At 39.1% G+C, this 24,875-nt stretch overlaps 1 protein-coding gene across 1 annotated transcript; it reads right to left on the bottom strand.

Annotated features, from left to right (window-relative positions):
* Positions 1–24,875, bottom strand: vsig10l (V-set and immunoglobulin domain containing 10 like). Its single transcript, XM_060900608.1, has 8 exons — positions 24,866–24,875; positions 23,335–23,661; positions 17,676–17,948; positions 9,169–9,432; positions 4,143–4,256; positions 4,015–4,058; positions 1,440–1,532; positions 1–1,252 (listed from the first exon to the last, which is right to left on the bottom strand). The coding sequence occupies exons 1-8, from the start codon at positions 24,873–24,875 to the stop codon at positions 1,184–1,186; spliced, it is 1,194 nt and encodes a 397-aa protein (XP_060756591.1). The 3' UTR covers positions 1–1,183.

Here is a 24,875-nt window from a genome sequence, read left to right as displayed (position 1 = left end):
CTATAGTTGAAACGAGCTGTCAATCAAAGAAAATATCCGGCCGCTTTCACCAATCACCAGTCTCCTCGCGGAAACTGCCATGTCCCTCCCACTGTGAGGCTCGGAGTCCATGGGCGGGCATTTTCGCAGTATTTGTCCAATAGCCGTCTTGCATTTTGAGATTGAAAAGCGCATAGCTCCCGAATGCCATTGAAGTCCATTGAGGCTGGGAGTCCGTGGGACTCCGTGGGCGGGCGTTTTCGCAGTATTTGTCCAATAATTGTCTTGCATTTTGAGATTGAAAAGCACAGAGCTCCCAAATGCCACTGAAGTCCACTGAGGCTGCGCTGCATCGCGCTGTCACAAGGGGGGAAAACTCACGCACACATTAGGCAAACTGGGGAAAGTTATAACGGAATGATTTCGCACTGTAGTTGGGTTGAGCACATATATTTCTATGATTCTGGATCTGAAATAGCAATGTTATAAGGTCGGCTATAACATAAGCCTAGCGCAGTTCATCCTACACGATGTTCGTCATTTTTAGAGGAGGCTGAGCCTCCCTCGTTGTCTTAGAGCAATCGCCCGTGATATTAGGCATCTTTTTGTGTTTATCAAATCATTCACATTGCGTTTAAACAGTTATTAGCTCATCCGGCCGAAAGGTGAGGAGTTTATGCCATCATGTTTTGTCCATTCAGCGTCGTCCACATTTCACAAAAATCGCTTCTTCTCTCTCAATTCTTCACCGATTTTTATTCTTTTTGGCAGGAAGGTAGATCTGCCTGGGCTGCATATAACTTCTACCCAGATTTGCTTAATTACAATTATTAATGAAGTTATGCACGAATTAAGCCTTAATGAGCAGTTCAACTTCTCTGTCAATTCTTCGCCGTTTTGGATTCTCTCTGGCAAATAGGTCGGTATTCCTAGGGTGTATATAGCTTCTATATATAGCTTGCAACATTTATTGCACAAAGTGGCCTACTTTAGATCGTTCCCTTCTGGAGTAGACAGGGCCGGAGTGAGCTATGCCAACATCCATGGTCTCATTTAAGGTAATTTCTCTAAATTACAATTAATAAAGTAGGAAATTATTAAAGCTTTGGAGGAAGATAGTGTGTGAGGTAGATCTGAGCAATCCCAGGGCTCTTATGTCTTCAGGACACAGAAGCGTATGATTGGCCATGGAGTTGAGGGTGTATTACACCGTAGTGGCCACTCTGACAGGGGGAGTCCCTAAGGGCAGGCAGCCTGAACGTTCACTCGGAGCCTGAAAACCACATAAAAAATGAACACAGTAAGATATCTACTCTTCAGAATTTTACAGTGAGAGTTTGAAAACAATTTGAAAGCTTACAAAATCAGCAAACTATCAAAAAGAACTATTGGACTGTGAGTGCATTATCAGTTAGCAAGCTAAGTGAAATGAGAGAACGGGTTGAGGAGAAATTCAGCACCTGTTGATGATGGTGATTGTAGGCTGGAGGCTGTTTAAGGCCGTTGGTCAGCAGGTGGTGAGGTTTGGTCCGATCAGGCTGACTGATAACAGCCTATAAAAATGAGACCACAAATATATATATATATATTATATGGATATGAGTGTTTTACTGGGAAATTCACCACTTGTATTTTTCATACAAGCTCCATCTGGGACATGGAGAACCAAAACTGGGACATAAATCTCAATATGTCACTCATGATGAAACTGATGAATTGTTTGGTAAATTTGCGTACTTTGTTTGTCAATGTGTCGATATAATAAAAGAAAAATCACACATTGGCTTGAAGATATGAAGTTTATCTTCTTGTGTTGAAAAACTCGCATTTTTCATCCGAAATACATCGCGGATCTGAGTGACATATTTAAATAATATTAGCTGGCGTTGAGTGGTATATCAGATATATTCCATTCAGCTAGTATGATACTGAACGACTCAAAGATGAGTAGCTGAATGGAATATATCTGATATACCACAAAAAAAAGCCAGCCAATATTATTATTATTACTATTATTATTATTATACATAGACATTCCTTTTGGGTGTTCAATGCAGCTTTCTCTTTCAAAATTCTCTCAAAATCTTCCGTATTTAATGAAGCAAACCTGGCAGCCATGTTTATGAACAAATTATCAGTCACTTGCTAGCGTGGAAGTTTTATGTCTTTGACGTGTGACGTCATGTTGTCTTGACAACCCTTAGCAAAAAGTAGTATACTTAAAGTTCATTTTATTCAGTATGCTTCAGTATAAGTATAGCAAGTATACTATAGACCACGTACTTTTAGTGTACTAGAAAGTATACAAATTTAATACTTTTTCGGACTAAATTGGAACATTTCAAGTTTATAAAAGTATACTTTAAAGTTAATTTTAAGTTTGCAAAAGTACACTTTAAAGTATACAACAAGTACACTCATCTACTATCAATGTACTTGGTATATCCCTCGCGTATGCTTAAAGTATACCACAAGTACACTTATCGATATACTGCCATTGTACTAGTTATATACTTCGAGTCCCTATTTTTAGTTTATTATTGTATACTTTAAGTATACTGTTATAAACAATGGTTATTTCACTAGTTTACTTGTTATACTTTAAGTTTGCTTGGCATATTACTTGTAGCATACTATTTATATACTGGAAATACTGTATACTCCTTAAAGTATTCTTAAAGTGTACTCATACTGTATGTACACAAGAGTGTGATGCATTTACAAAATCACAAGACAGAATGTTGAAAACAAGTTTGATATATTTTCAAACATTTCAAAAACAAAGACCTATGAAATCAAGTCCTTCCTTACTGGAGAAAATGAAAGGAAAAAGTGTACATTTGCATGTAAAAATGTAAACATAATGGTCTCTTGATCAATAAAGTCAAGTCAAAAGTTTGTCTGTTTTTGTGTATGATTTTAAGGTACATAAAGATAATGCAATTGAGCACACATACTATATACTGTAAAGTTTTAAACTCCAGCATTATATTATATTAATATATAAATTAAACGTTAAGCATGAGTCAATGACTTGACCTTATTATGCACTTGGAGCAAGATATACTAAGTATTAGTACTTTGTGGCAGAAAAACGTAAAAATTACACTAAAGTATAAAGTATAAGTTTTAGTATTAAAGTATAAGTGTAAGTCTTAGTATTAATGTACTTAGTCTTAGACTTTTGTTTATACTTTTCAGTATAAGCCAAGTATACTTCACTATACTATTCTTAAGTATATAAAATATAGTTTATAAAAAGTCAACTTCAAGTATACTTCCTCAGTTTTAGTAAAAACTAAGTATACTCATAGTACACTTGAATAAACTTCTTTTTGCTAAGGGAACCATGCAATATCGTAAACCATATTCAATGCTCGTTCTCCATTGGGTAGAGTGATGTAATATACAGTATGTAGGATAAGTGATATACTAACAATATTGCATGCTATCAAACCAAATGAATGAAACCTGCTAGAAGGGAATATGACACATGTTTTTATTCCATCGAAAACGTGTCCTGTCTGTATAATAAGTCATGATGTTTCACTCCGATGACATCACTCCCAGAGTTTTCCTGCTGACTAGACGTGCGTTGTCAAAATGGCGAACCGGTTCAGAATTAAAATTCTTTTGATTAACTTGCATATATATATATATATATATATATATATATATATATATATATTTTTTTTTTTTTTTTTTTTTTTTTTTTTTTTTTGTGGATGTGTCCAGGTAATATAAAGAACATTACACGGCGGTGCAAAGATATGAAGTTTATCTTCTTGTGTTGAAAAATATATATTATATACTATACATTCACCATTCGAAGATAAACTTCATATCTTGATGCAACTGTGTAATATCCTCTCTGTATATAAAGGAATGACCTTGAGTATTTTTGAGCTGTTTTCCAGTTGCTAATTTTTTTTTCTCCACCAGCATGTCCTTTATAAGCTCAGGAAATTGTGTGCGCTCTCTCTCCCTTGCTCTCTTTGACAATAGGATCTTTAAGGAAGAACTTTATGAACTTACTTTCTTCACAGCTCTTGTCACAGGATATCTGGGATTTTGCTTTTCTGATACATACAAGGAGTAAAGACTTAATTAGTCATTAGTTTGTATTTGAAATGGCAAGCTGGATGAGTAGTGATTCCCCTTACCTTTCTTTTTAAAGCAGTAGTAACAGAGGAGGATAAGGCTTGTGAAGAGCAGCAGGAGAAGGATAACGCATGGGACTCCAGCAGCTATACCGGCAATGGCTGACCCGCTAAGGCCTGCATCAAACACACCCATTGAATATTATTATTATTTTTTTTTTTTTTACAATTTTATTTGGGTCAACAAATAATAAAAAAGCATGTCCCAAAGTTCCTCTTATACCACAGCAATTTGTCAACAATTACAACTTTTATTAACTGCATTAATAATTTTTATTCATTTATTATATTTAATGTTGTGGAACATCTACACAATGAGCTCTTGTTATTACTTAGTCATGTGAAAAAGAAAGTACCCTTCTTCACCCTCTTCCAGTTACATGGTTTTGCCAATCAAGACATAACAAAAAAAAAAAAATCATCTGATCCTTACCGGGTCCTAATATTATGCAAATCTAACTTCAGGTGTAAAGCAAGTCTGACCTTGGAATAAATTTGCTGGGACGTCCACTCCTGGGAAGATTGGCAACTGTTTTGAATGTTTTCCAGTTCTGAATAATCTTTCTAATAGTAGAATGATGGATTTCAAATTGTTTGGAAATGGCCTTATAACCCTTCCTGGACTGATATGCAGCAACAATTGCTTCTTTAAGATCATTGCTGATGTCTTTCCTCTTTGGCATTATATTAACATACACCTGAGTGCTCCAGACCAGCAAAGTGCCAAAACTTCTGCTTTTTAAGAGGTGGCCACACTGGCTGATGATCAATCAATCAAATTAATTTGATCAGCAACACCTGGCTGCTAATTGCCTTTAAGTTCTATGGAAACTGTAAGGGTGTACTTAATTTTTCACACACTGCTACTGCATTTTTGGCTTACTTTGTGTTAAATAAACCATGACAGGGTGAATATGTCATGTGTTATTGGTCATCTGAGGTTACATTTGCCTAATTTTAAGACCTGGTAAGGACCAGACGATTTATTATGTCCTGACACTTAAAACCTAGACTTGAAAGGGGGTGTACTTTCTTTTTCACATGACTGTACATTGTAGCAGCCATATATAGTAACTTCCTTACCAACCTTTTTCTCCCTGAAGTTAATAAGATGATCAAAAAACGAATGTCATCTTCATCAGCAGACGTTTCTCCAAAGGACACTTACTGTTACAAAACACTGACACTGGAGACTCCTTCCATAAATATTAAGCAAATGTCTCCTCACAGAAAACCACCATATTAGTGATTTGTTTTTCTTTGATAAAAACAATGTGCCTTTCAATCTGTATATTTTAATCCTGTATACGTTATAACTACAGAAACGATAGCATTAGAACAAGCACACTGATATGAATTACAGACAGAATTATTACCAGAACTGCAGTTATGGATGGAAAAACTCCTTCGGACCAATCAGAATCAAGAAATGCGCATAATGACTAAAACAAGTCAAACTCGACAGCAATCTACACGATATGACGGCCCGGGTTCTGTTACATCTCTTTTAGGGACGTCATGAAATACTGCATTGATATATTTATTTATCCGCATGTTATTTTATCAACATGTTCGTGAGGCACTGATACATTAAAATTAGCCGATATTTAAATTAGATGCCTCGTATGTGTGCTTTCTTTCCAATTCATTCAGTTGGCCTTCTGTTTAATGCCGTCTGGAAGAATAGCTTTTAGATACCACAAGGGGGAGGTATAAAATCTATAGGCTTTATACAGGGCAGGTATTTGCAGTGGCGAACCGTTACTATCAGAGCTGGGACTTGAGCTCAGCCAAAACTTAGCCAGACACATCAGAAAGCAACAGGGCAAAGGATTTTGCAAGAGATTAGCAGCAGGGTGCCAGGTCATTTGTTGTATGGAGTTGTCGATGTTTATTTTAAAAGTAACTAAGTTACATAGTTTTTAAGCTCACCATAGCTTGCAGATGTGTAGCTGAATTTTAATGATAGTGGGCTGACTTTGTCAGGTTAATTAGGCTAACAAATCCAACATAAACCCAGGCGGATGACTTGTCCGTTGAAAAAAAGCAAGACGGCCTAAGTTTTTTTTTTTAAACAGCCAGTCATCCATGAGTAGCGCTGATAATTGTCGACTTTGAAAGGCCTTTCAACAGTTTTCCCCTTTTTTGTTAGGTCCAGTGCTGGAGTTGGTCTTCCATTTTTGTATCGTAAATTGTTTCTCCGCAAAAACCAGCCTTGAAAAAGGCAACACTATTAAGCTAGCCACGTCAGTCTCCTCTGCCATAGCTGGGAACATAACGATCTTACTTCACTGTTGCGCTGACTGCGCCGACTCACGGGTAAGCTAGCACTGACCTTCGAGAAGGCCTAGGGCGATACATTTTTGGTCCCTCCCACTATAAATCAAAATCTGATTGGTTAATTCATCTGTCACTTCCTACATAAACATACACTGCAATGAGTGCAGTTTTATGCGGAAATGAGCTGTAGGTTTTACTGAGCATCTGGCAGAACCAGTCCCAGTTCTTCTGGACACTCTGACTGTCACACTCGCTTCTTCATTTTGCCCTAAAACCCAGTAGCTTTCATTATGTTTTCTTTTTTAATCTGAAAAGTACTCTCTTATGTAATATGCTGCTCAGATGCAAACTTTTTTTTTTCTGTAACATTTAATTTTGTGCTGGAAAACAAACGTTTGGACTCTAAAATGTTTTTGTAATGTTTTGACTCAATAATCCAGAAGTCATAAAATAAAAAAACTAACAAAGTTTCTATGAAAAAAACTGGGCGATCCTAATCCTTGTATCTTTAGTTTTTCAATTTTAACTGAAGGATTTAGATCTTCTCAAACAGCAGCACTGCTTCAAGATTTTTCTCAAATTACTTGCTGAATCATCAACAAAACCAGTCCAAATAACTCAGTGTTTACATCAATAACACATGCCTTTATCATCAGCACATCAGAGCAGAAAAACAGGGTGGGATAGCTGAAGTTTGGAAAAACATCACCTGGTCTTTTTCCAATCTTCAATCAGCCTGTACCCAGTGTCACCTGGGTACAGGCTACTGTTGTCGCCCATCTGCCTCAAGGTTTGACATGATGTGTGTCCTGAGATGCTTTTCTGCTCACCAGAAGAGTGTCTGTATGAGTTACCATAGCCTTCCTGTCAGCTTGAATCAGTCTGGCATTTCTTATTTGACCATTCTCAGGCATGTCCGGCTTCAAAACTGTCACTCACTGGATGTTTTTTGTGTTTCTCAACATTCAGTGTAAACTTTAGTCCAGTGTTGTAGTCGAGTCACTAAACCTCGAGTCTGAGTCCAGTCTCGAGTCCCCAGTGTTCAAGTTCAAGTCATTAAAAAAAATTTCAAGTCGAGTCCGAGTCGAGTCCACTATTGATCCGAATCGAGTCCGAGAACAAGGATCCAACCGCACCATTTGACGGTGACTATTTTAGTGCCATTAACATTACTTTGTTCCTGAACATGGCGTATGTGCTTCTCTTTGTCAGGGAGTGTGAAGTATTCTGTCAGAGACGGTTGGGAGATGGATGTAAGTGCAGAAGATGTGTTGATTAATACAAGTGAAGACAGGTAAATAATCCAGAACGGCAGGCAAAATCGTAAAACAGTGAAACGAGCAAGGCACAAACAGGCTATCGTAGACTTGGCAGAATCAAAGACAAGAAACAGGAAATCAGGAATCAGGAAACCAAACAAGGAAATAAGGCTCGGTAATGTGTCAGCAACGCAACTCTATACTTCGCAAAGTAAGTGTGTTTTCACAGTTTTTATACAGGCCTGCTGATTGCGCCTTAATCCTGTGCAGGTGCAAGTTGTTTATGGCATGCACGAGAGTCCGCTTGGTGCGTGCGCTGTCCGGAGCACGCCCGAGAGGCTATCTGATGCAAGCGCCAAGGCGCACAGGTGTGACACTCTTGTACGAAATTAGTACAAAAATTAATGTCGATATAAATATATTGTGCCAGATTATTATGGAATGTTACAAAAAATAAAGAATTCCTCGTCTCCAATTTATGAGTCCGAATGCAGTTAATGCACAAGTCCGAGTCATCAGTCCTTAAAATTAGGGCACGAGTTGGACTCGAGTACTATAAGACTGCTTTAGACACTGATATGTGTGAAAATCCTAGGAGAAAAAAAAAAATGTCTGGCACCAACAACCATGCCACAGTCAAAGTCACTGAAATCACAATTTTCCCTTATTCTGATGTTTGATGTGAACATGAATCAAAGCTCTTGATCTATATCTGCATGATTTTGTGCACTGTGCTGCTGCCACATGATTGGCTGATTAGATGCCTGAACGAATGAGCAGGTGTACAGGTGCTCCTATTAAAATGGCCACTGAGTGTACAGTACTTTGTGCAGGATTTAGTATTTAGATACACTACCGTTCAAAAGTTTGGGGTCACTTTGAAATGTCCTTATTTTTGAAAGAAAAGCACTGTTCTTTTCAATGAAGATCACTTTAAACTAATCAGAAATACACTCTATACATTGCTAATGTGCTAAATGACTATTCTAGCTGCAAATGTCTGGTTTTTGGTGCAATATCTACATAGGTGTATAGAAGCCCATTTCCAGCAACTATCACTCCAGTGTTCTAATGGTACAATGTGTTTGCTCATTGCCTCAGAAGGCTAATGGATGATTAGAAAACCCTTGTACAATCATTTTAGCACAGCTGAAAACAGTTTAGCTCTTTAGAGAAGCTATAAAACTGACCTTCCTTTGAGCAGATTGAGTTTCTGGAGCATCACATTTGTGGGGTCGATTAAATGCTCAAAATGGCCAGAAAAATGTCTTGACTATATTTTCTATTCATTTTACAACTTATGGTGGGAAATAAAAGTGTGACTTTTCATGGAAAACACAAAATTGTCTGGGCGACCCCAAACTTTTGAACGGTAGTGTATATTAGTATTCAATGTAACGTGTGCAGGTTGTGATATAATAGATTTTGTCATAAGAAAAGCACTTATCCTGTCCTTTCACACTAATGTATAACTATTTCTAAAGTCCTACCCTGGATGTTTACGGTGATGTTCCTTGTAAGACGCATGTTGGTCTTGCTGTTAACCAGAACACACTTGTAAACGCCGCTCTGGCTCGTCTGAACATGGGTGAGCTGCAGTGTGCCGCTGGAGGTAGGCAGGACCTGTCCCTTAAACACCCATGAGGCCGAGGGAGGCGGTTCACCTTCAGCTCGGCATGACAGAGAAACAGTCTCTCCAGAAACAAAGGTCGCTTTTGTGGGACTGACCTCCAAAACCGGCTGATCTGGTCCATCTAAAGGAATGAGACAACAAAATGGATACGTGTTGAAAGAAATAGTTATTTTGGGCAAAAAAGAAAGCTAATCTGGCTAGGACACTAGGGTTTGTTGTCACAAAGCAAACACTGACATGCTAACCTGTCCTCAATAATGTCAGCCACATTGCTACAGTATGTATTCCTTTTAAGATCTCAAGTAAGCGTTTGTTGAAACCAGGTCACAAAAAAGAGCCACAAGGGGAAAAAAAAAAATCTTGTGTTATTTAGCCTGAATATGTAGCTAGCTAATAGTCTGCTAACAACTACTGATTAGCAAAACACTATGATACATAAACCCAGGGTGCGATTTGTCAAAAAACCAGAAGGGGGGATGTTTTTTTTTTTAATCATGAAATGTCACAAAATTAAGGTAAGAATAGGCTAACAGCTCAATAACATCCGATGATATCAAATGAATAACACTAAATGAAAACGAACACTAAACCAGAGATAGTAAATTCATCTTCCTATCTCTCTGACTAAATACACGAACACTAACACAACAAAGTTCGCATTGCTTGTCGCATTGCTGTGATGTTTCTCTCCCTCCGGATTAAATGGACAGTGACTCGAAAATCACTAAAATACATGAATACTAAATGAACAGTTTGCTCTGATGGCGCAGTTCACATTGTGCGCAGCTTTACGATTTAAACTGCTTTTTTCTCATCCTTATACTTCCTGTTTCATGGACTGTAACGGATTTGCTTATTTAGTAATTTTAATACAGAATTTACTTTGAAATTATAATCAGACACTCCAACGTCCCCCCTAAAAAAAAAATCGGCCGTGAAAAAGGCGGCATCCGCCAAAAGGCGCGCTGTTTGCATCCCTGCATAGAACGCAAAGATATTGTTATTATCTAAAATGTATTTATTTGCTGGGGACGTTCGTGAACATCAAAGCTGCCACTTCGGGTCATTTTGAAAGTGAGTGCAATGTAGACCATAGAAAACTGTGTCACAACATGCTTGTCATGTCAGCTTTTTTTGTTTGTTTGTTTGTTTGTTTTATTGACGGGGTTGTCCCCGAGGAATTTTTTTCAGCAGAGATAAAAACCAGAGGGGGGGATGATCCCCACCATCCCCCCCCCCCCCCAGCAAATCGCACCCAGCATAAACCAAATCAAGACACTCCACTAAACCCTGACACAGGAGTGCTGTCAAAGATATAACCTTTAGCTAAATGCTAGAAATAATATAACTAACATGTTTACAGTGGTGCTTGAAAGTTTGTGAACCCTTTAGAATTTTCTATATTTCTGCATAAATATGACCTAAAACATCATCAGGTTTTCACACAAGTCCTAAAAATAGATAAAGAGAACCCAGTCAAACAAATGAGACAAAAATATTATACTTGGTCATTTATTTATTGAGGAAAATGAGCCAATATTACATATCTGTGAGTGGCAAAAGTATGTGAACCTCTAGGATTAGCAGTTAATTTGAAGGTGATATTAGAGTCAGGTGTTTTCAATCAATGGGATGACAATCAGGTGTGAGTGGGCACCCTGTTTTATTTAAAGAACAGGGATCTATCAAAGTCTGATCTTCACAACACGTTTGTGGAAGTGTATCATGGCACGAACAAAGGAGATTTCTGAGGACCTCAGAAAAATTGTTGTTGATGCTCATCAGGCTGGAAAAGGTTACAAAACCATCTCTAAAGAGTTTGGACTCCACCAATCCACAGTCAGACATATTGTGTACAAATGGAGGAAATTCAAGACCATTGTTCCCCTCCCCAGGAGTGGTCGACCAACAAAGATCACTCCAAGAGCAAGGCGTGTAATAGTCGGTGAGGTCACAAAGGACCCCAGGGTAACTTCTAAGCAACTGAAGGTCTCTCTCACATTGGCTAATATTAATGTTCATGAGTCCACCATCAGGAGAACACTGAACAACAATGGTGTGCATGGCAGGGTTGCAAGGAGAAAGCTACTGCTCTCCAAAAAGAACATTGCTGCTCATCTGCAGTTTGCTAAAAATCACGTGGACAAGCCAGAAGGCTATTGGAATGTTTTGTGGATGGATGAGACCAAAATAGAACTTTTTGGTTTAAATGAGAAGCGTTAAGTTTGGAGAAAGGAAAACATTGCATTCCAGCATAAGAACCTTATCCCATCTGCGAAACATGGTGGTGGTAGTATCATGGTTTGGGCCTGTTTTGCTGCATCTGGGCCAGGACGGCTTGCCATCATTGATGGAACAATGGATTCTGAATTATACCAGTGAATTCTAAAGGAAAATGTCAGGACATCTGTCCATGAACTGAATCTGAAGAGAAGGTGGGTCAGGCAGCAAGACAATGACCCTAAGCACGCAAGTCATTCTTTCAAAGAATGGTAAAAGAAGAATAAAGTTAATGTTTTGGAATGGCCAAGTCAAAATCCTGACCTTAATCCAATTGAAATGTTGTGGAAGGACCTGAAGCGAGCAGTTCATGTGAGGAAACCCACCAACATCCCAGAGTTGAAGCTGTTCTGTATGGAAGAATGGGCTAAAATTCATCCAAGCTGGTGTGCAGGACTGATCAACAGTTACCAGAAACATTTAGTTGCAGTTATTGCTGCACAAGGGGGTCACACCAGATACTGAAAGCAAAGGTTCACATACTTTTGCCACTCACAAATATGTAATATTGGATCATTTTCCTCAATAAATAAATGACCAAGTATAATATTTTTGTCTCATTTGTTTAACTAGGTTCTCTTTATCTACTTTTAGGACTTGTGTGAAAATCTGCTGATGTTTTAGGTCATATTTATGCAGAAATATAGAAAATTCTAAAGGGTTCACAAACTTTCAAGCACCACTGTATGTGTATGGCTAAAATTCTAGTAAGAATGCTAGCTACGTATGAATGCTATTATTTACGAGTTGAAAAGTCTTTTAACAGTATAAATTCAGCATTAATATCATCTAATCTGGCCCATTTAAAGGAGTGGAGGTAACAAAATGAATAAATTTTGAAAGGACTAGCTATTTTTGAAGAAGAAAAAAAAGCATCGTTTGCTAGCTAATGAGAGGAAGTTGCTAGCATTTGGTGTGCTACAACAAAGCCTAATTGGTCCTTTAAAAAAAATATTTTTTTCAAAAATGTATTCGTTTTAAAAGAGTACCTCAAGAGTTTTTATTAGTTGACAGAAACTGTCACAAAAAGTGACTAGAAAAAATAATTCTGTTTAATTTAGCATATTCAGTTTTAGCTAGCTAAAGTTCCAGTTAGCTAACAGGCCAGTTAGCAATTTGCTATTAGCGAGATACTGTATATAAATCAAAACACGCCACTAAACCCTGACAGAGGAGTGAAACTGAACAGATAATGACCTTTAGCTAAATGTTAGAATTAATATAGCTCACTTTTTACATTTTTATTTTATTCCACAATCATTTTATTGCCATGTTCACAGCCAGCTGGTTTAGCCAGTATTAAAAGTGACACAAGCAGTCACAATGTTATCAAGAATGTACTATAATAATAATAATAATAATAACAACATTCAAGAACAGACTTTATGTGTTGTAGCATTCGTGTTGTTTCTTAAAATGGCTAATGTTCTAATAAGAACACTAACTAATAGAGCGGCAGCTACAATTATCGGCAGTCCATAATTATCGACACCTTTTCAGATTTACCAATTAAAAAACAATTTTACAAAGGTGAGTTTCTGTTACAACAGTTATTATTGGTTAATTAATCAACCGGAAGACCCGCCTTGCCCTTTGATCTTGTTGTCTGATAACACAGCTTGTTACCTGAGATGGAATTTTTTTTAGCACGATCAGCAATTTGAGGAAAACCCGGACGTTATCGTCGCAAGTAAGCATGGTGGAAAGATCATGGACATGTTTTTACTTCTCAAATTCACTGATATTTCATGATCTCCTTGTCGAAACCTACTTTGTTTCTTACTCTTTTGTTTGACAGTCGCCATTTTGTATTTAAACGCGCGTTGGAGAAGTCACGTGAGGTGTCGATAATAGTGATCACTTTCGCAGGTGTCCACCATTATCGACACCCTGTGGAATGAAGTGACATTTACAACCGTTACGGATCGATCTTTGTGTAACATTGTTGAAGTAGATGAAGTACTTTAAAAAAACTAAAAGTGCTGTGATTCATAATATTTTTTTTTCTGATTCATAACAGAATGGAATGTTTATAGAGTATTTGGAATCCGATTGCAGTAAATAGAATTAGACCAGAATTAAATTCCTAGCGTATAAAAAATTACATGCTTGAAATATTCAGATTTTTCTATTCCATTCAGAAAATATTTTTTTTCTAGTTTGTTGTAAATATCTACCACATATTACAATATCAGTAGACATTTTATATTTTTAGATGTAAAAATATAAAGTTTTGGTTCGAGGAATGGCATGCGACTTTTGACCTGGATGTTCATGTGGTTACAATGTCAATTCCCTGTTGACATTTATTGGTAAACTACAAAACTAGAAATTAATACAAATAACAATGAATGATTAACAAAATATCTCATCTCATCATCTCTAGCCGCTTTATCCTTCTACAGGGTCGCAGGCAAGCTGGAGCCTATCCCAGCTGACTACGGGCGAAAGGCGGGGTACACCCTGGACAAGTCGCCAGGTCATCACAGGGCTGACACATAGACACAGACAACCATTCACACTCACATTCACACCTACGGTCAATTTAGAGTCACCAGTTAACCTGCATGTCTTTGGACTGTGGGGGAAACCGGAGCACCCAGAGGAAACCCACGCGGACACGGGGAGAACATGCAAACTCCACACAGAAAGGCCCTCACCGGACCCGGGGTTCGAACCCAGGACCTTCTTGCTGTGAGGCGACAGCGCTAACCACTACACCACCGTGCCGCCCCTGATTAACAAAATATGATCTACAAAAATACTTTGAAAGTGGGTAGAAAGTGGAACAAAAAGCTTTTCTGACGCAGGTTAAACATTATCAGATCATTTGTTTACAAACATTAGAATTACTTCCTTATTTACATAAGCATTGACATTCATATATTTATATAAAATATATTTTGTACTAAATGTAAGTCTGTGTAAAACATATTTTAAATAAAAACTGTTTTGTTAAATTAAGACCACATACCAATTATTTTTTTAAATAAATAATCATCTGGATGTCGATAATTGTGGAACGGTGTCGATAACTGTGGACAAAGGTGTCAATAATTGTGGAACAGTGTCATGTGATCTGATACGCTAAGTAATCGGGAAACAACTCATTTTTTTCCAGTGGAAGTTTGCGTAACTATTCATGCACAATTTACGTATTGAAAGTCTTTTCTACTTTTGCAATGGCCAAAAAATCGTTAAGGTGTCGATAATTGTAACCACCGCTCTGTATATGACTACGAGTTAATGATGGTCAAGATATGGTGTTGGAAAGCTTGAGGGAGATTATAACTGAGAAACATTTAACTTTAACATGGATTAATTAATCTAAAAGAGTAAATCTATTAATTTCCCACAGAATCATGCTAATTTTAGGTCAGCCAAATATGACATTTACACTATTTTTTTAAACCAGATATATCAGTAAACAAAGATATGTTTGGTGCCTGAAATTTGTTCTGGATCTATGAAGCTAAGAAGAAAGGAAGGCTTACGGCAGGTTAGTATTGTGCAAACGACATGCCTGCATCTTCATATGCTTGCCTCAAAACATCTGAAGTATTGCAAACAGACTTGCTGATGTGGGATCTGGCACTGTATCACATACCGCTAGCTATAAAAATTGACAACAGGATTCCACAGAAAAAAAAAAGAGTGGACTTATTTTCCATGTAGTTTAGCTTCACTGTGAAGAGACTCGGGGTGCAGACGAGGCAGAAAGATTGAATGCCAAACTTGAGGATAGAAACAATATGGTCCTGATTTGAACTGTGTATTTAACTGAGGCTCTTCTCAAATAGGCCACGTTCCTCACTACTTTTTCAAATTTTAGTGCATTTCCTCCTCTCAAAAGTCAAAGTCCCTCCCGTGCCAGGACTTGGTCTTCCCAGGCAGTCTTGCGTTCAAGTACCAACCAGGCATTTAAGGTGCATTGGGTGACGTCAATCTCCATTTCTACAGGCTTTGGCCTCTCACCTATTATGAGGGTACTTCAAGAAATTCTTGGCCTCATTCAGAAACAAAGGGCACAACTCCCATTTTGAGGCATAACTGTATACTAATATATAGAATTAGGCACTGCCTAAAATCGGAGCTCCCATCTGTTTCTGGGTTGTAGAATTTTCTTATATCATAGCCAGTCTCTTTTGTTTTATTTCTTTACTGGCTAGCACTGGCCACTAGGCGGTGTGTATGACTGGTAATTACTAACACTGACCACTAGGCGGTGTGTATGACTGGTAATTACTAACACTAGCCACTAGGCGGTGTGTATGACTGGTAATTACTAACACTGACCACAGAACTTGAACTGCAATGTGGATAACATCATGGAGAAGCTTTCGGCTTTGCAATGGAAATTAGACCATTTTGGAGACCAAGATGGACATAGTAGACATACAGCGTAGGCGTGCAAAAGAATGCGTCTGCTCGCTAAGACCAAACAAATTCCAATCTTATCTATTTCGGCTCCCTAGCCAGCACTGGCCTTGGCCAAGGCCGTTGCTGGGACAACAATTCCCCTGGAGAACACTGCTGTTAGACTCTCTCGTATTCCTTCCCCCACTTCCCACGATCGCCGCTTTCACCCCCAGTGTGACAAGCGGGTGCGTGACCAGCGCCCTCATGGCTGCAGGAGCAGACGGCTGCTTGCTTACGCTGGGTTACCTCTACCTCCTCCCCTCCCCCCCTTACCCCCACCCCTGATCGCCCCCCCCTTCACCCCCTTACCCCCCTCAAGTCCCATGTTTTCATGTTGTAATGTGTACTTGTGTTTTTTTTTTGTGCTTATGTGCTGAGGTTTTTTTAATGTTCCAACACTGTACTCCTCAAGGAGCATAGGGTGGGGGTTGCTTTTTTCTCCTCTCCTTTCCTCATGTTACTCTGTAATTTTCTTTTTTTCCCTGTCTTCCTGTCCTGTCTACTCCCCCTCTGTCAATTATGTGTATGTATGTAAGGACAGGTTGATGGTCAATTTCACTGGTACAGTGATAATAAAGGGTTCATTCATTCATTCATTCATTAGGCGGTGTGTATGACTGGTGGTACACGTACACGGACAAACCACAAAAAATCAACTCGATGGGTTTACCATTTTTTCTTAGGTATGGTGCTCCGCTATAAAGCCTTTTATTCTATCCACATTCACTGGATATGAGCAATCATGCACTCTGATTGGCTACTCTACTCCTAGGATATCAGTTCATGTACCATGAATAGAGAAAAACAAAATGGTGGCTTTGTTATCAAGTATTGAAAAGAAACAGAAATAGCTAAAAGAATATAGTTTTTCCCCTCTGATAGCTCTTGTTCCACACTCCAGCCCAGTCAGTGGCAGTAATGCACCTCATGTACGACTCAATTTTGTGGAATAACTGTTAAGTATCATTGTCCACAAAAACTCAAATGAAGAAGCAATCAAAGATGAAAGGAGAGGAAAGCTTCAAGCTGGCGTGTTGTTGCTCCAGGACAATGCGCCCATCCACACAGCACAGCTGGCAGTGGCAGAATCAGCCAGATGTGGCTTTGAATTGTTGCCCCATGCACCTTACTCACCCAACCTGGCACCTTCTGACTTCTATCTGTTTCCCAAACTGAAATCCCACTTGCGTGGTCGTCATTTTCAGAGTGATAATGAAGTCATCCATGCTGGTGAGGAGAATCTGGAGGCTCAAGATGTGACCTTCTTCCATGAAGGGATAGCAAAGCTTGAACATCGGTGGACCAAGTGCACTGAAGTGAAAGGAAACTATGTTGAAAAATAATGCAAGAACAATCTTTCCTCCTTTCTTTCTTTCTGGGTGAGGCTGAGAATTTTTTGAAGTACCGTACCCTCATACATAGCTAGGGTTATAGTGGGGGGCTGGTCCTCTTGTTACCACAAGAGGTTGACTCCCTACTCACATCTGTATTGCGGCATGCCTCACCAGATGGCAGTAGGTACCATTTTTGAGATAATCTTTGGTATGACCCAACCACTAGTAGAACTTAAGATCTTCCAGTTGAGAGATGGACACACTAACCACTTGGCCAACTCGCAATCCCTCCTCCAAAAGTTAAATAAAATAAAAATAAATAAAAACTTACACAGCACTGTGATGTTCTTGCTCTGTGTCACGTTACTGTAAGGATTTGTGAGCATCACACTGTAGAGCCCTGTGTCATTACGGTTTGGCTGATTTATGGTCAGACTCTTCTGAGTTATCAGGTACCGAGTGCTATTTATCATCTCCAAGCCTTTAAAGTACCACGTTGAAGCCTTGACAGGTCCTTGCATCGAGCTGTAAGACAGAGTGAACGGCGCTCCTCCCTCTACAGCGTCTTGTGAGGCTACAACCACAGAAACATCTGTGATGAGGTCTGCGAAGAGAAGATATTTCCAGATGAATAGGAGTATACACAGAGGTGGACTAAATCAAATTATTATTATTAGCTAACCCACCAGATAAAGTCAAATATATCAACTATATAAGCAACTAAAGCAAATTTATGCACTCAATTATGTGCATTGAGACACAGGATGGAAAACATGATCTACTGTGAGTTACTGCTCACTTACGTATCGCCCCGCTCTCGCTTATATCAGAATGCAAGCAATCAAAGGAATAGGACACTTATTATGAATGGTGACTTCAACAAATAATGAACCCTGAAACAAGTAAGTAAAGAGCAGTGTCTCTCCCCAGGGATTTCAAATAGCATCCTGGTAAACGGTCATTTTGAAATAGCATTTTGCTTCTTGAAATAGCGTCAAAATCCACCCTATGTATTTTGTAAATAGATTCAGTCGGTAAACAGGAAGTCGATGTGCGACAGACCTGAAAACGGTACACACGGTATAGAACCCCAAGCTGAAGCTTGGTACCAAATATCAAGCAGTTGTGATTTGTAGTTGCTGAGAAAAGTGTTACAAAAATTTTGTAAATCCACGCTGTATGTTTTGTAAATACATTCAGTCGGTAAACAGGAAGTCGATGTGAAAGTACCATGTACCACAGCATTGAATTGGAACAATGTGAATTGAATTGGTTTGGGTTGGGAGAAGAAAATCACTCTTCGAAGTACAGCTTAGGGCTGGGATTTGGACAGGAAATGCATTACTGTGTGGCACTACTGCAGTGCACTGATGAAAGTGAAACGCAATACAATGGGAATTACACCAAGTCAGCATTTAATTCTTAAAAAGCACTACCCTGCTGATTGAGATCAAGCAACGAAAGAGCAATGGAACGAATGTTTTGCTTTTATGCTTTTCAGTGCAGCATGTTGTCCTTATGTTGCAAATAAAACCCAAGACGGTTTGAACAGAGATTCTTTGCTTTGTGGCACTGAGAATTATATGAATCAATGAAAAGTTACGTATAACAAACATTTCTAACTAAAAGCTTTCTTCTGCAAAAGTTTTTAGTTTTTTTATTTTTTATTCTGTTACTTGGTGGTCAAATTAAGTAAACAAAATGCTGCCTGATGAACCTAATGGTCCTCCAAGCAACTGTTCATGGAAAAAGTGACAGCCTAGATACGTAATCAGCTTGGTACGAAATTCAGGCTAACAATTTGTCCACCCATGATGCATAACTGTAAAACTATGGATGATGTATGGATTTGTACTGAACAGTGTTGTAGTCAAGTCATTAAACCTCAAGTCTGAGTCCAGTCTCGAGTCCTCAGTGTTCAAGTCCAAGTCATTAAAAAAAATTTCAAGTTGAGTCCGAGAACAAGACTCCAACCGCACCATTTGACGGTTGCTGTTTCAGTGCCATTAACATTAGTTTGTTCCTGAACATGATGTATGAACAGGTGAATGTGAATTCTCTTTGTCAGGGAGTGTGAAGTATTCTGTCAGAGATGGTTGGGAGACGGATGTACAGGGTTTCTGCAGGCTTGAACAAGTTCAATTTAAGACTTTTTAAGACCTTTTTAAGACCATAACAGGTTAAATTTAAGACTTATGCCGCACAAAAAAAATAAAGAAAATTGAGAGAGCCTGAATTACTTTCGAAATAACAAAATTTATTATCATTCACCAATGAACTCATTACATCCCTAGGGTGCACTCTTGCATTAATGAGGAACTAAGTTGCAGTGGAGCCAAAGACATCCCGCAAATCACTTGAGGATGAGGCATTCGATTCTGTACGGTTTGCGTGTTGTAACGTTACAGTTTGCACGGAGTTAGCTGATGCACTGTCTCGAGATGTGCTTGGACCTGACAACGGTGAACAAAATTGAGTGATGGCATGCGAATGTTGCAGACTTTTATGGGCAGCCTGGTGGTTCTCCGCTTTCGCGTGCGATTCCGGTGCCTTTACACCCAGGGTGCTGAGTTTGAGTGTTCTTTTGCACAATGTGCCGTACGCCTCAAACGGATTGTTTGGTACACGTTTTAACCAGTCTATGAAATCATTGCGTTCAAGCCAGCAGTCGTTAAACTTGCATTTGCCCATTTTGCTACAAACAGTGACAATAGGGCTGTGCAATATGGGAAAAAATGAATATCCCAGTACATTTTCTCCATTTCACGATATACAATATATATCTCGATATATTTAAATCTCCTCTAAAGGACCCCATGAAATCTAACTTTTAGTCTTTACTGTTTTCACTACAATCCCTGCAGATTAAATAACATTCTTGGTTAACTTTACAGGTGGTTTTCAACAACACATTTTAAATTTTCATGTTGGTGATTAATCACAATTGAATTGAAATAAGACTATTTTTATTCAACAAAGATGTGGCACAAACTGCAAAAACAATCTTGAAAATTGCAACAAAGGGGCAATACAATACAGAGCTGCTCTGAGCTCAAACCAATAAAGTGCAAGCTCAACACTGAGAAAGACATTTAGCCTAAATAAGAAAAGTGCTCATTCATTAAATTATTTAAAAAAAAATAGATCTCCAAGCTATTAGCCTGACTACTGAGAACCACTGGAACATTCACAATAGAGAGAGATTGAGGGAGAGAAGAGAGAGATCTGCAAAACATAATTTTTCTCTTTGCACACTTTTGAATTGAATGTTTTCTGGCTCTGCCTCTCAGATGTGTATAATTCCGGTATTGCCTTCTCTGTAAAATTTCTGCGATCAGGCAACTCATATTTGGGATCGAGTGTGTTAAGTAATTTTTGGAAGCCTGGTTTTTCCACTATACTAACTGGGATCATGTCATTGGCAATGAAGTTAGTGATTGCATCCGTTATAGCTCTCCATCTCTGACTCGTTTTCTCATATGGGGGGCTTTGGAGAACGAGGCCGCTATGGTCATTTGTTTAGCTCGTGGGGGGTTTTAGCTCGTGGGCAAGTAGTTCGGAGTTTAAGAGACTCTTCATACTGTAACTCTTCATACGGGTGAGTTTTCAGGTGATGGAATATATTTGTAGTGCTGCTGCCTTTCGTGATGACAGGTTTTTTTGCACACTTTACAAACTGGCGTCTGCTGTTCCACGTCCTCCTCGCGATATCCAAAAAATGCCAGATGACTGACCCCTTACTAGTTCTTTTAGGAACCAATTCGTCCGCTTCCATTTTTAATTTGTCGCTGAAATTGACAGAGCTTACACGGTAGCCTACGCAACACCAGCAATTGCACGAACTGAGTCAGCGCTGTAAACCGGAACCAGGAAATCTTTCCGCCGGCAGTGTTGCCAGATACTGCTGACGTTTTCCAGCCCAAAATATGTTCAAAACCCGCCAAAACGCACTTAAAACCGCCCAATCTGGCAACACAGCCGAAACTAGAAAATCTTCCCGGAAGTTCCTTTCAGCACCGAGATGCCAACCAATCCCGGGTGACATCTAGGTGCTGAAAGGAACTTCCAGGAAGATTTTCTACGTGCAGAATAATTCTGCACGTAACCTAGGTCTTAAATTACCCAAATGAGATTTTAGACCAACAGTGCAAAATATCTCTGTATTTTAGACTTTTTTAGGCCTAAAATTGAAAATGTGTAATTTTAGACTTTTTTAGACTCCGCGGACACCCTGGATGTAAGCGCAGAAGGTATGTTTATTAATACAACCCTAATTCCAAAAAAGTTGGGATGCTGTGTGAACTGAAAATAAAAACAGAACACAAAAATTTGCAAATCATGGAAACCCTATATTTCATTGAAAATAGTACAAAGACAACATATCAAATGCTGGCTTTTGAACTGCACACTGATAACAAGCCAGAAGGTCCCTCTCCCCTTTAGCCTGGAGGATGTGGTGTCCATGATTTCTAAAAAGAATTTCTACTTTTGATTCATCAGACCTTGGGACAATTTTCCACTTTGCTTCAGTCCATCGTAAAAGAGCTCGGGCCCAGAGAAGGTGGCGGTGTTTCTGGATATTGTTTATATCTGGTTTTAACTTGCATTTGTGGATGTAGTAATTAAGTGTTTTCACAGACGATGGTTTTCTGAAGTGTTCCTGAGCTCATACACTGATTTCCACTACAGACACGTGTTTGCTTTTAATGCAGTGTCTCCTGAGGGCCTGAAGATCACAGGCATCCAATGTCAGTTTTCAGCCTTGTCTCTTGCATACAGAGATTTCCCCAGATTCTCTGAATCTTTTAATGATATTATGTACCATAGATGATGTGATCCTCAAATTCTTTGCAATTTTACATTGAGGAACGTTATTCTTAAATTGTTGCACTGTTTGCCCATGCAGTCTTTCACAGAGCAGTGAACCCCTCCCCATCTTTACTTCTGAGAGACTCCGCCTTTCTGGGATGCTCTTTTTATACCCAATCATGTTACTGACCTGTTGCCAATTAACCAAATTAGTTTTTTTTAGCATTACACAACTTTTTTAGTCTTTTGTTGCCCCGTCCCAACTTTTATGAAACGTGTTGCTGACATCAAATTCAAAATGAACAAATATTTTTCAAAAAACAATAAAATTTCTCAGTTTCAACATTTGATATGTTGTCTTTGTACTATTTTCAATGAAATATAGGGTTTCCATGATTCGCAAATATTCACATTCTGGTTTTACTTATGTTTTACACAGTGTCCCAGCTTTTTTGGAATTGGGGTTGTACAAGTGAAGACAGGTAAACAATACAGAACAGCAGGAAAAATTGTAAAACGGTGAAACAGGCAATAGTTTGAGTGACGCACAAACAGGCTATCGTAGACTCGGCAGAATCAAAGATGAGAAACAGGAAATCAGGGATCAGGGAACCAAACAATGAAATAAGGCTCGGTAATGTGTCAGCAACGCAACTCAATACTTTGCAAAGTAAGTGTGTTCTCACAGTTTTTATACAGGAGCGCTGATTGTGCCTTAATCCTGTGCAGGTGCAAGTCGTTTGCGGCACGCATGAGAGTCCGCTTGGCGTGCGCGCTCTCCGGAGCACGCCCGAGAGTCTATCTGATGCACGGGCCAAGGCGCGCAGGTGTGACACTCTTGCACAAAATTAGTACAAAATTTATGTAGCTATAAATATCTTATGTCAAATTATTATGACGTTCCAAAAAATAAAGAAAAAAAATCCGAGTCCTCGTCTCCAGTTTACGAGTCCGAATGCAGTTAATGCATGAGTCTGAGTCCAAGTCCGAGGCATCAGTGCTCAGGTCCAAGTCGAGTCACGAGTCCTTAAAATTAGAGCATGAGTCGGACTCGAGTACTACAAGCCTGGTACTAAATGACAGAACCTAATCCTTAGCCAGTGCTACACCTTATTACCCAAACAGCCCCACTGTGTCTCAACCAATGACATGCCAAACATGACTTTAAGATTTCTACTCACTGTATACCAAGAGTGTAAAGTTCACTGAGGCCCCATGAGCCCCTGGCTTTGTCATTTGCGCCATGTATGTGCCATTGAAGCTGGCTGGAACATTCTGGAAGACCAGGGATCCAGTCTGATCCATGGATAAGACATTCCTGTATGCCGGGGCAATGTCAGGAGGAGTGCTGAGGCCAATGGTCCACGTGGCGAGAATCAGTGTCCCGTTCAGCCATGTCACTAGAGGCTCAGTGACTCCGCTATATGAAACACTAAGTGTCAAGTTGGTGCCCACAAAAGTATTAATCAGCGTCGGTCCACTGGGCCAGATGAATAAACAATCGGTGCCTGTGATTACAAAAAAAAAGACAGTGTCTCTTCCATGGAATTACACACACACACACACACACACACACACACACACACACACACACACACACACAAAATACTAAATATCCCAGGAGAGTCTTCAGAGCAAGTCTGGATTCAAAAGATTTTTTTCTTTATGGCCAGGGAAATTAATATCAAATTGTTATATTAATAAAAGATTACTGAACTTCTTTCTCCTAACACTCTCTACACTTCCCTTCTTGTGACAAGGTTAAAATAAATACTGAAATTCAAAATGTGTTATATAACACTGATATTGGTGTTTTATTCTGTTATTCAGTTGAGACTTGGATGAAATGATCCAGAGATACACTTGTAATTTCTAAAAAGGTGTGTGTTTCCCAGATCACGTGAATCTAGACCTACTTTAGGAACACAATAGCTATTCATGGCCCAAAAAAAGGGGGGGGGGGGCTTTTTTTTTAGTCCAAGCGAGCAAATTAGCCTTTTCCTCCAAGCACCTTGCTTCAAGTTAGTCTTTTGCGACATAGATATGTACATGGATATATACGTTATGTATAATAAATGGAAAATGGAAAGAAGGAAAATGTACCTTTAGTTCACAATTTTTTTCTAAAACCTCAAACAATTCCAAGATGTTATAATCTTACAACCCAAAATATAATGTTTAGATAATGTTGAAATTGTTTAAAAAGTTTACTATATTGACCCAATTAGTTAGGCATACAAATTCTCATCTCATCTCATTATCTCTAGCCACTTTATCCTGTTCTACAGGGTCGCAGGCAAGCTGGAGCCTATCCCAGCTGACTACGGGCGAAAGGTGGGGTACACCCTGGACAAGTCGCCAGGTCATCACAGGGCTGACACATAGACACAGACAACCATTCACACTCACATTCACACCTACGGTCAATTTAGAGTCACCAGTTAACCTAACCTGCACGTCTTTGGACTGTGGGGGAAACCGGAGCACCCGGAGGAAACCCATGCGGACACGGGGAGAACATGCAAACTCCGCACAGAAAAGCCCTCGCCGGCCACGGGGCTCGAACCCGGACCTTCTTGCTGTGAGGCAACAGCGCTAACCACTACACCACCGTGCCGCCCGGCATACAAATTATTAGAGAATATTTTTTAATCACATACAGAACTGATATAACTGAGATTGATTTGTATTCACTCTGAGAAAAAAGGGTACCAATCTGCAT

Source organism: Neoarius graeffei, chromosome 19 (assembly GCF_027579695.1).
Source record: "Neoarius graeffei isolate fNeoGra1 chromosome 19, fNeoGra1.pri, whole genome shotgun sequence".
Taxonomy (NCBI): Eukaryota; Metazoa; Chordata; class Actinopteri; order Siluriformes; family Ariidae; genus Neoarius; species Neoarius graeffei.
This window is presented reverse-complemented; position numbering and strand designations above follow the sequence as displayed.